Source organism: Mustela putorius, unplaced genomic scaffold (assembly GCF_011764305.1).
Source record: "Mustela putorius furo isolate JIRA1106 unplaced genomic scaffold, ASM1176430v1.1 tig00000129_pilon_pilon_pilon, whole genome shotgun sequence".
Taxonomy (NCBI): Eukaryota; Metazoa; Chordata; class Mammalia; order Carnivora; family Mustelidae; genus Mustela; species Mustela putorius.
In genome coordinates, this window is record NW_025421290.1 from 37,521,421 (window position 1) to 37,534,046 (window position 12,626).

At 42.2% G+C, this 12,626-nt stretch overlaps 1 protein-coding gene across 7 annotated transcripts in view; it reads right to left on the reverse strand.

Moving 5' to 3' along the window:
* Positions 1-603: 603 nt before the first annotated feature.
* TTLL5 (tubulin tyrosine ligase like 5) overlaps positions 604-12,626 on the reverse strand; it is a 284,568-nt gene continuing 272,545 nt past the window's right edge. For 2 of the 7 annotated variants that reach the window (XM_013058395.2, XM_013058381.2), the window contains one exon: positions 1,852-2,554. In XM_013058395.2, coding sequence (XP_012913849.2) covers positions 2,539-2,554 — 16 coding nt within the window. In that variant the 3' untranslated portion in view covers positions 1,852-2,538. Of the gene's footprint in view, positions 1,691-1,851; positions 2,555-12,626 lie in introns of those variants that run through there. The other 5 variants (XR_006604362.1, XR_006604360.1, XR_006604351.1 and 2 more) reach the window with 4 other exon arrangements.

Genomic DNA, 12,626 nt, shown 5'->3' on the forward strand with positions numbered 1-12,626 from the left:
TTGTCCATGCCCAGACAATTCCAAGAGCTTCTCTCTCAGGCTTCATCCCCTGTGGCACCCATTTACTTCCACAGCGCTTGGGGGGCTGTGTCCCTGCCCTAAAATCATGGCTGCTGGGTCTGTGGTCCATCTTACCCAAGGGAGCTAGCGGGCCTAGAGAGGGGATGCAGCGTGGCCATGGCCATGGGCCATTGCTTTCCCAAGCTGCAGTCTTTTCACTTGTGGCAGCTACTCTCGAGTTTCACTGGGCATGAGAAAGAAACACCCAAGTGTTTATCTGAACACAGTAATAAAAAATAAAGTGATTTAAAAAAACCGTGCAATTTCAGCCTGTAGCTTTAGAGATACCTTCAGACGTTGGGGGAAGGTCCAGGCTGCCTAAAAGCTACATTTTGAGCAGCAGTGTCTTATATATGACATCACTGGTCCTTCCTTGAGGCTTAATTAAGAAAGAAGGGAATCATCTTTTTGACCCCAGAATAAACCTTCTTTCTTCTCCAACCTCACAGGACGTCACTAAAATGTTGGCCTGTGGCTCATCCTAGTGAACCAAGGCAATGAGTTATGTTTCCTGAAGTATCCCAAAGAAAACAGAACACGCTGTGATTCCAAATGTTCTTTTTATACGAGACCTCTATTCTTATCTTTATCAGCAGATACAAATATGGGCGGGGGTCTGAAGTTCAGCCTCTCCATTCCACATGTCACTGAGAGGCACGACAGAAACTTGAGCCATCGTCTGTCTGTCTGAAAAGATACACACTTATTTCGGGGGAGGGGGAGGGAGGGACACTGGAAATGACACCATTTTGGGAGGGTGGAATCATATGATCGGTCTCGTTTATTACCAAGAGAAGTCCAGTACCAGTAAAAATGACACAAAAAAGTACTTGGTTAAATGAAAGAGAGATCTGGAGTCTGGTTTTAACAGCTGATAAGCACATGGGGTGTGCAGTAAGAAACGAGCCCGAGGACCCGATTCTAACGGTTACCTAGGGCAATTCCACATAGTCTTGCTGGTCTCCGAGTTCTTGTCCTGGCCTCAAGCCCTCTTATCCTTTCTCACACGATCCATACATGGAGTCTCCCAGGTACCTTATTTCCCAGTTCTACACATCACCGGGGAGTAGGGAAGGACCTGTCTCCTACCCAGTTCACAACCAAGTTGGCCAACAGTTCAGATGGTCCTCAGATGACTAACCAGAAGTCCCAGGCACATCAGGAATACATTCTCTCCTCTCCCTCAAGTGACAGTCTTCATTCCTCACAAGCAAACAAAATGCTTCCCTGTGCTCAAACCTGTTTGCACTCACTGAGAGGTCAGTAAAGTCCCTTTTCTCTCTGCCTTGTTGGGCGTCAATTCTCCTTTGGGGTTTCAATGCTCAGTCTAGAGTACCTTGCTGTAGAAAAACCCAGACTCTGGATCCTCCCCCTGGAACTTCCCAGGGTAGCTGTCAGCCCTTCAAACTTTTTCTTCAGTAGAAGCCAGAGAGGGGACCAGGGAAAGGGGAGGAGAGGGAGCAGAGGTCAAGTGGAAAGGCATCTGGGTGGGGGGGGGACTGTGCCGCCTCATTCTGACGAGGACCCCTAGAGGACCTGTCCGCTGCGGGCTGATGATGGAGACATGTGCACATACGAGCTTCCCAGATTCAGGAGCTGCTCGTGGGGAACAGCCTGGACCCACCATCTGCTGAAACCAAATGGAAGAATAAAACATCTCTTTGTAGTTCACATTTCTAAAGTGAAGTTTAAAAAACTGCCCAGCAATGAAAGGAAACAAGAAGTTGGTCCCACTTCAGGCTTGTTTGTGAGTATTGATTGTTGGGAAATTAGTACATGGAAAAAAGAAAATAAAAATAGAATTACTTTATTAATTTTAGAAATCAGTAATTCCAAAGGGTGCCTTCGCCATGGCTCATGTGGTCAGCAACACACTGACTTTTCTCCACTCTCTGGGAAACTTGTGATGCGTGCTTCCCCCTTCCCCCGAACCCTTGGAAAAGGGAAGAACAACTTTGGTAGATAATGTTGTTGGGATTTTAGGCTTGTAGGAAGTAAAGCTTAATTCTGCAATCTGGAAAAGAAGAGGAAGCAAAATGCAAATAGCCAAAGAGCCTCTTTTATATCATCTCTGTGTGGTAGCAGGGGAGGGACAGAGAAGACCTAAGCAGGTTTGTGGGGGAGGCTACAAGGGATAGAAGATACATGTGTGCTCTGATGGGGTATAGGACGTATCAGCTGAATGTCCCCACTGCCAAGTTCAGTCAAAACCCAGCTGATGTGTTTTCCCGTCATCTCAGTAAAAGCCTGGATTGGCTGATTGGCAACAATCTACTGCCGCTGTTGCTTGAAGGCTCTGGGGCCTGAGGCATCAAAAAAAGAAAAGAAAAAAGAAAGAAAGAAAAAAAGAAAGAAAAGAAAAGAAAAAAAGTACCGTGGACCCCTCACAGCGCAGGTGGATGCTTCAGCCTCGGTCACGCCCCCGCAGGTGCGGGAGTAGCAAATAGGTTCTTCCTCTGGGCAGTCACGGTTCATCTTTTAGTGTGAGCGGGATCTGAAAAGAGAGAACCAGCCGCTAAAGTGACCGAAATGAAGAGTGTGCAAGGTTTTATTAACAGCAACGTCTGGTTTAGTTAGCGCTACTGAAGACTAAAGAAGTTGTGGCCAAATAAATGTTCACCTTGAACTTGAAGACTTTTCATTTTAGCCACTTGGTTGGAAATCTAACACATTCCTGTTCTGCGGCTTTTTTCTGTGCTTTTCTAAGTTCTTCCCTTCCTCTCTCCTTTTGCTTTTTACCTGGATAAGAACATTTTATCCCTTTTGCTTCTTAAATATAAAATGCTGAATATGTTAAGCTTTTCTAGAAATGTAAGGTCAGCATTATTAGCGTTCGGTGTTGAACTACAGGGAAAACCTGTTCCATGTACGCTTCTGAGTTGTGTCAGTCTTCGCTGAATGCTGGGTTGTCGGAACACACTCTGCCTTGGACCGCTGTCCCCACCCTGACCATACACACCTACATCCCACCACCCAGTTTACAAGGACATTACTCTCACCGTGCATCCCCTGTGAAGCCCTCCCACTGCCTTCCTGTTTCCACGATGCTGAATTCTGTGTTTATCTTTCCCTTGTTTGGTTTTTAAAAACAGGTTTATTATATACACTCCTAACCATAAAAATTGTGTTGTTTTCACAATTTTGTGGTTCAATCTGACAGTGCTGCCGTAACTATTATTATACATGATCTCAGCACACAGCTGGGAAAACGTCTTCAGTTGTATACTTAGGAGTGTAACTGCTGGGTCCTGGATGCTTCCATCTTCAACCCTCTCAAAATAATGCCCTATTACATTCCAAAGTGGTTTGTACCAATTCCCCCTTCCATCCCCCAGAGCAGCTTCTCTACCTCCCCTACATGTGGAGAAGGGGGATTGCCTGAGTGTAAAATATTTGCTAGTCCAGTGGGCACACAATGTGTACCACTACTGCGGTTTTAATGAGTATTGTCCCAGTTAGGAATGAAGTTGAGCCTCTTTTCAAGTATCTATTGTGCATACATGTTTTTTTCTTCCGTGAAATGCCTGGACATGGCTTTCGCTTATTTTCTTATTGAGGTTACTGTTTATTGATTTAAAAAACTAAAACAGCTCTATTGAGATATAAGCCACACAGCATACAATCCATTTAATGGGTATAACCCAGTGGCTTATAGTATATTCAGAGTTATGCCTCCACCACCACAATCAATTCTAGAACATTTTCATTGCAAGGAGATGAAACCTACACCTATTAGCCATTACTCTTGCTCATCTTGTTCTCTGGCCCTAGGCAACCACTAATCTGTTTTCTGTTCTATAGGTTTGCCTCTTCTAGACATTTCATATGAGTGGAATCATGCAATATGTGGTCTTTTGTGTCTGGCTTCTTTCACTTGGCATAATGTTTTTAAGGGTCATCTGTGTTAAAGCATGGAGCAGTTCTGTCTGCCTTTTTATGGCTGAATAATACTCCATTGTGTGTGTATTTTATTTATCCATTCATCCCTTGATGGCCATTGGGGTTGTTTCTGCCTCCTGGATATTAGCAGTCATGCTGCTATAAACAATCATGTACAAGGTTTTTGTCTGGACATATATTTTCATTTCTGCTGGGTCATAAGCTTAAAGGTTTAAGAAACTGCTAACCTTGTTTCCAAAGCAATTGTACCATTGCTAAAAAAATATACAACTTGCAAACTTTTTTATTTTATTATTTTTTAAGTTTAGTCACTCTCCCCATTCTCTATCTTGGATAGTTTTATTTTTCTCTAGAACACTCACCATTGTGTAACATACTATCTGTGTTTCTTAGGTGGTTTGTTGTCTGTATCTCCAGTTAAGGTTTTGGGGCTGCTTTATTCACTGCTCTGTGCTATGTGCCTGGTGTAGCTGCTCAGTAAGTATTTGCTGAGTGAATCAATCTTTCACTTTAACTGGAACATTAAGTCCACTCACATTTTTGTAATTACAAATACTATTATTTATTTCTACTGTTTTAAGTTGGGTTCTTCTTTAAAGATTTATTTATATTAGAGTGGCAGAGGGAGAGAATCTTCAAGCAACTCCCTGCTGAGCATGGAGTCCAATGTGGGGCTCGATCTCAGGACTCCTGAGATTATGACCTGGGCTGAAATCGAACGTTGGGTGTTTAACCGACTGAGCCACCCACGCCCCGTCTTAAGTTGTGCTTTCTATTCGTCCATACTCATGTGTTTTCTTTTCCTCCTTCAAGTTTTATAATTTCCATTCTTTTAGTAGTAACTCTATTTATTTTGCATTCGTAAATACTGACTACGGAAAGCTGAAATGAATGATCATCTTTACCTTTTTGCTTTACAAGGTCAAGTTAGACTACTTAACTCTGATCATACCCCTGTCTTGCTTAACACAATACTGGTGTTGGATATTTTCATCCCCTTCTTTTTTGAACTTCACAAGAACATGATTACTTTATTGATTATTACGCTTTTATTTGCTCATGTTTTTCTACATTCTTTGCTCGTAAGTCAGTTTTGGCATCTCAGACCTTTCTCTGGTATCATCTTCCTCTGTTTGAAGTCTATTCTTTAGAATCTTTCCTTTTGTGAAGGTTTACCGATGCCAAATTTGTCTGGGTTTTACATGATGGAAATGTCATCCTCATTCATTAAAGATATTTTTGCTTATAATACATTTCTGGTGGGGTACTTATTTTTTCTCACCAATGGCAATATCACACCATAGTTTGGCTCCACTACTGCTGTCGAAGCGCACGCTGTTATCAAGCTGGCATTCCTTTGGAAAGCCTTCCTTGGCCATTAGGGGCTTAAATTTAACATCTTTTGTCTTTAGTATTCTAAAGTATGGTGTGTCTAGATGTGGATTTCTTATGAGTCACTATAGCCAGTTGTATCTTCCATTAGTTTTTGGAATATTTTTAGCCATTATCCCTTCAAATATTGTCACTGTCTCTTTTTAAATTTTTCTTTCCAGAACTCCAATTGTCTAAATATCTATCAGGTCCTCTCATTTGGCTTTTCATCACTTTTTCTTTCTGTCCTGCAGTTCATGTAATTTCTTTAAATATATCTCTGAGCTCATTAAATATCTTTAACCTCTAACCTGCAGCTAAGCCCACTCATGGATTTGAAAACTGTAATTACTGTATCTTTGCAATTCTAAAGTACTACAGAGTTCTTTTTCAAATCTGCTTAGTCATAATTTTAATCTTTTGATTTTACTCATACTTTTACACCCTCAATTTATCTAAACACATGAGAAATTTTATTTTTCATTGTCTGGTAATTTCAGTATCTCAGTCTTTGTGGGTCTAATATTGTTGTTATCTGTTACTTTGCTGACTTTCGCTTATGGTGCAATGATTCCTTATTTGTTTTGTGGTTTTAAACTGCGATCTCACAGTTCTTAGACCTTTACCTGTAAGAATTATTTGAGATTTGAGTTGAAGGAAGATTCTTCCAGAAAAAAATATGCATTTGCAAAGTATATGTGCCTAGGGCTGCTATTAGCTTTGGATCACCTCAGATTAAATTCTCCATTTGAAGTTTTTCAGGGTACCTAGGGAATATGAATTCATGCCCAACCTTACACAAGGGCTAGTTTGTGGTTATAAGTCATCAGGGACAGTCCCCTACTCCATCTCACTCAGCACCCAGGCTCCAGATAGGCAATTTTCTTTCAGTGCCTGAGGGAGAAGAGGTAAAGTGGGAAGGGAAGGTTTACTTCTGGTTGACCTTTACATGGCGAATACGGCCCTTTGGGGTCCTATCTTCATGTGACGGGTCTCCAATTAGATGCTCTGCCTGTCGTCCATGACACCTGCCATAATCCTGGTCCAGAGCTGCTTGGATCTCCACTCCTGCCTGCTGATAACCCCAGGGCAGGAACAATACACAGGACAACAATGATACTGTTGCTCACTGCCTCCATGGCAATGATCACAGCTTGGCTCTTTCTTGGTAGGATTTTGAAAAACCAGTCATTGAAGTTGTCCATCTTCTTCTTTGCTTTGATGTCCTGACCTGGAAATTCTCTCTCTCTCTCTCTCTTTTTTTGAAATGCCTATGGTTCGTACTATCTATACACTCATTTGGTGCTTAACAAATAAATGAGGCTGCATCTTCTTAGGTTAGTTTTAAAGTCAACCAGCCCATAGACATAATTATTATCAATTACCCTTAAAAACCTTGAAGCCCTTGTAAAAGACACTGTACTGGTTTGGCCACTATTGGAGTCCAACAAACCCAATCTGTCCTCCAGCCCACTGTTCTTCCAGGAGTATCACAGTAAGCAACCAGGTTGTGCTACTGTAACACAGCAAATAAAAATACTTTAAACACTATGGCCAACATCTGCCAGGTGAGTGATGAGGAGAAGCAGTTAGGCATGCAGAACTGCTAAGGGAAAAGATCACGCTCGTGCTCACTTTGAGCAGTACGTCCCCTGAAGGGGTGGTTGACAGACTTTCCCGAACCACCCAAATCATTGTTTCTTACACCTTTCTTGGGGGGTGGGGGGCTCTGTCTTGTTCCTGTCCTGTGGATACACTCTTTTAAGTGCAGGGACAGCATCTTACACGACCTGAGCCAGCTCCTAGCATTTTGCCACGTACTTATTTATATGGGGGCTGCTTGGAAAACACTGTGTCAATGATGGGGACAACGGTCAACAGCAGGTGCACCCTATGGGCAGCCAAGGATTGCCAACTAACAATGCAAACTTGGCTTCTGCAAACACCACAGCCTCGTGTGAAAAGCAGCAATCTGTGCTCCAGACCAGCGCTCCTACCACTCATCGGCTGTGTGGAGAAAAGGGAAGCACATTTTCGATGAGGTCATCTGACTCACGGCTTTTCCAAACAAGAAAAAAATCAGAGGATGCATCATGACTTCCACGCCACTAAAGAAGGCCCAGACCTCAAACAACACCAATGTGTCCCTGCAGTTACTTTTCTCCGTCCCAGGTCTGAAGTGAACAGGAGAAATAAAATTAAAAACTTAATTTTTAAAATGACTTAAATGCAAAGGCTTTGTACATTGTGCCTCATAGATGGGCCCCTAAGGCCGTTCCAATGGGTTAGAGTGGCCCTGATGGTACCTTCTGGCAATGTTCTGGTTTGCTAAGAGAGTGAATGAATCACTTTATTTATATCCTGAGTGACATTAGGAGAAAGGGACAGCTGGGGCGTGAGGGCCAAGCTGCTGGCCCCTCACCTTCCCGGGGCACAGCTCCAGTATGTAGGAATGAACAACACAGGCATAAGAGCATCAGATCCATTTCCTGAAACCCTGCCTGGTGACACAGAGGCGCCGGGCACAGCTGCAAGGGGCTTGTTCAGAGCAAAGGCAGCCCCGGAGGCGCTCTGAAGCCAGCCCCAGGGGAGAAGAGAGCGAGCTGGCTGACCACAGCAGTACCGCGAGTGCTCAGGCCTCCCCGAAACCCTTCTTTATGTCTAGCGAAACATATGGGCACTTGGTTGGACTCTCAGATGCTAAATGCAACCTGAGTCAAGGGTCCGTCTATGGGGGAGAATTTCTGCTTGCAAGTAAGTGTAGAAGAGTTTCAATAAGATGCTATTTTAAGGAATTTGACTGTAAAGAACTGAACTCATATATGCAAGAAGCTGAATTCTTCTAAGAAAAATGGTCCCTAACTCATTTCCAAAAGTATATTGAACTCCTATAAACCTGTAAAAACCATGTCCCCTCACTCTGGTTCATTTTCTTACTTCAACAAAGCAGTCAAATGGGCATGACAGAATGATATCGCGGAACAGAGAAACCTGTCTGGACAACTTTTCAATGTTACTCAGTGAAAAATGTTTCTTTTTATAAATAGTTAAGGGGAGACCATTTAACATGTTTGCAAGGCTGTGAGTTTTTTGCATGAAAATATTTAGTAGCTTCCCTTTAATGAAAATTTAAAAATTGCAAGGCTGATCTGAATCAAAGTTCTTGACATCTAATTCCATGATCTTTATACATCTATCTAGTTTTGAAACATAATCCACTTAAGCATATCTGGGATATTAATATATATGTTTACATATATTATTTTTTTAAAGACTTCATTTATTTGACAGAGATCACAAGCAGGCAGAGAGGCAGGCAGAGAGAGAGGGGGAAGCAGGCTCCCTGCAGAGCAGAGAGCCCGATGTGGGGCTTGATCCCAGGACTCCGAGATCATGACTGAGCCGAAGGCAGAGGCTTAACCCACTGAGCCACCCAGGCGCTCTTATATATATTATGTTTATATATAAAATGTTTCTATATAATGCACATGTACGTATATATAAAAATATATATATAATCTGGATTTATAAAACAAATCACTAAATCATTAAAAGGAAAGTGATTTACAAAAAGTTTATTTACTTCAAAAAAAGATTTAATTTCTTTATAGAAAGTTCTCATAATGAAAAATGGTAGAGTAACCCAAGGTTATGTGCTGAAGTCTGATTTCTGCTATTTATTGGCCTTCTAATCTTTGGGACTTACAATAATGATTATTGCTTTCTGAGCATAGGACAAATACATGTTCGGTCTACAAAAATCTTTGGTGGGGTGTACAAAGAGATTTTTTTTTATGTAGGTTTGAGTTCAAAAGAACTGATATATAAGAGGATTTTGTCTATTCTAGAACCTTAATTTCTAGCCTGATACAAATTCAGTCTCATTCCTCCCACAGCAGATACAGCATTCATTCAAAAAAGATGCCAGGGGACGCTTGGGTGGCTCAGTTGGTTGGACGACTGCCTTCCGCTCAGGTCATGATCCTGGAGTCCCGGGATCGAGTCCTGCATCGGGCTCCCAGCTCCACGGGGAGTCTGCTTCTCCCTCTGACCTTCTCCTCGCTCATGCTCTCTCTCTATCTCTCTCTCAAATAAATAAATAAAATCTTAAAAAAAAAAGATGCCGGATATTAGTAATTCTTTGCCTAAAGATCAGCAGAAGAGCAGACTTTCAAGTACTTGAGGAAGGTAAATGGAAGGACCCTAGACCACTGACTTTCAAACTTATTTTTAGTGAAAAATACATCTTATATGAATACATACATAAATATCTTTTTGACCTAAACAGAAGTCTCACAAACAGTTCTTACTTTTATCACAGATGGACCCTCATTTTCTCTCTGTTCTATTCTGTTCCATTGCAGGAGGGATGGGAGAGAAGGGGAAGAAAGGGTTATGATCAGTGGCACGCTAGTGAAGGTTTAACAACTGGTTCTCTGTGGTAAAACGAACAAAGGCCCCAGCTTTGTGGTGTTGGCTGATTCCCACCACAGCCAAATTCAAGTAACCAACATGAGGAAGTTACCGAGTGTTCACAGTGTTGGGAAGACACATGCACCACTGGCTCTGGTGAGCTTGGTCATGACCCATTAACTGATTTGATGACCCTCTGTTTGCTTATGACCCCATCATTCACAAATTACTGTTCTTGAGTCTAGAAATTCAAACTCCTTAGTATTTCAGAGGAACTTGAGAGGGGCCTGTAGAAATTGTTTCCGGGAGTATTAAGGGAAAGAGCCCATGCTAGGGATGACAAGATGCCAGGGCACTAGTTTGAGGGGAAACTACTTTGATACCCACTTGGCATCATCTGTCTTCAGCTTCCACCAAGCTGATCATCTTGGGAAAACGAGAGGTACCAAACAATAACTTTAGGAAAACCTCAATCTCCCTGAGATTCAGTTTATTTCTTATAATATGGGAATTACAACTTGTGTACTTCACCAGATTAAGGGCTAAATAAATAATCCACACGCGGGTGTTCTGAAAATGATAGGGGACTCTTCAGGAAGGTATTCACACAAAAATGATTCAATTTAACAAAATTTTAATTACAGGTAATTAAATAATGTCATCTGAGCTCATCAATCATCCCCACCCTCTTGACTCTTCCTCCCCTCTGTGGGTCTCTGAGATTCTGAAATAACCAGTGCCTCTCAAGTCTGCCTCCTTGGATGGTTCTACTGTAGCCTCTCTTTTCTGTACTTGGCTGCCTTTTTTTTTTTTTTTAAACATTCTTTCCCTCAGAGAATTTATCTGCTTACAGCTAAACTCTGGATCTGGCTTGAACTCTTCCCTGGTTTTGAGAAGACTTTTCTAGGTTGAATGTTCAGCCACCATGTCAAATTTGACTTTTAAAATACTCAGTGTTATCTGTCCCATCCAATACTCGGTGCTCTACTTCTGTCAATGGCACTTATACTTGCCCAGTTACCAATGTTTAATTTAAATAACTTACAATCACTTCACCCATGAGCATGGCTACATTTCAACCATTAGCATGGCTATTATAAAAATAAAAAAAGAAGTGTTGGCGAGGGTGTGGAGAAAGGGAACCCTTGGGCACCGTTGGTAGGCATGTAAAATGGTGCAGCTGTATGGAAAACAATATGGCGGGTCTCCACAAAATTAAACATAGAATTACTACACGACTCAGCAACTCTACTTCTGGACATACATCTAGAAGAACTGAAAGCAGACTTGACCAGGCATTTCTGCACCTGTGTTCACAGCAGCATTACTCACAAAACTCAAAAGGCGGAAGCAAATCAACTATCCACTGACAGATGAATTCATAAATAAAACGCGGTACAGACATACAATAGAGTACTATTCAGCCTTCCAGGAAGGAAATTCTGACACATGCCACAACATGGCTGAACCTTGAAGACATTATGCTAAGTGAGATAAGCCAGTCACGGAAAGACAAATGCTGCATGATTCCACTTATATGTGATATTCAGAATAGTCAAATTCATAGAGACAGAAAAGAGAACAGGGGTTGCCAGGAGGTGGGGGAGAGGAGATGGGGAGGGTTTTAGTTTTGTAAAAAAAAAGTTCTAGAGATGGATGGTGGTGATGGTTGCACAAAAATATGGATGTATTTATTTATTTATTTTTTAAAGATTTTATTTATTTATTTGACAGAGAGAGATCACAAGTAGATGGAGAGGCAAGCAGAGAGAGAGAGAGAGGGAAGCAGGCTCCCTGCCGAGCAGAGAGCCCGATGCGGGACTCGATCCCAGGACGCTGAGATCATGACCTGAGCCGAAGGCAGCGGTTCAACCCACTGAGCCACCCAGGCGCCCCAATATGGATGTATTTAATCCACTGAATGGTACATTTAAAAATGGTTAAAGTGGTAAATCCTGTGTTAAGTGCCTTTTGCCACAATTAAAGAAGATAGTCAATCAAAGAAGCTAGTCCGTAGATATTGCCCTATCATTTACTCTGCTGTAGGTACCATATGAACTATTTATCACACACATTGTCTTATTTAACCCCATATTTGCACAGTTGCAAGGAAGCTCTGGGCTAAAAGTAGGGGAAATCTGTCTTTGTCTCCTAATATCCCTCCCCATCTGCCTGTGGTCTCTGCTCCCCTCACTTCCTTTGGAAAACAGCTCCCCACTTGCTCTATTCCAACCTGGTGATTATGGCCAGACTACGAATGCCAGGATCATAAGCATTTTTAAAAAAAAATTCCAGTATAGTTAGCACACAGTGTTATATGAGTTTATACAATACAGTGATTCAGTGATTTCATACGTTTTCCCGTGCTCTTGAGGCCAAGTGCACTACTTAATCCCCTTCCTCTACTTCACCCATTCCCAACCCCCAACCTCCCCTCTGGTAATCTTCAGTTTGTTCTCTATAGTTCAGAGAGTCTCGCAGCCTCTTGATCACAAAAGCTGGCAGGTGATCCAGACCTGTCCAAGGTCCCCACCCCCCGGGGCCACAGCAACTGCCACAAGAGTTGGTCACATCATCCAAGCCAAGCCAAGCCAAGCCAATCACAGCCCTTCCTCCGGATTTCTATATCCTAACATAAAAAGAGAAATACTGTTTGTACTCTGTGGTCATGAAACTGGAAAGAATAAGGCTGAAGCTGCTCCAACTCTACCCTCCACTGATTGGCTCCAAGGAAGAAAACTCATAAAGAAGGAAGAGGGAGGTTTACAGAGCTGTGAAAAGAAATGGAAAGAGATGAAGATGGAGAGAAGGAACATGCGGCAGAGAGAGAGACAGAGCATAGGAAAGATCTCATGATGCTTAGCTGGAGTCACCCTAATTCT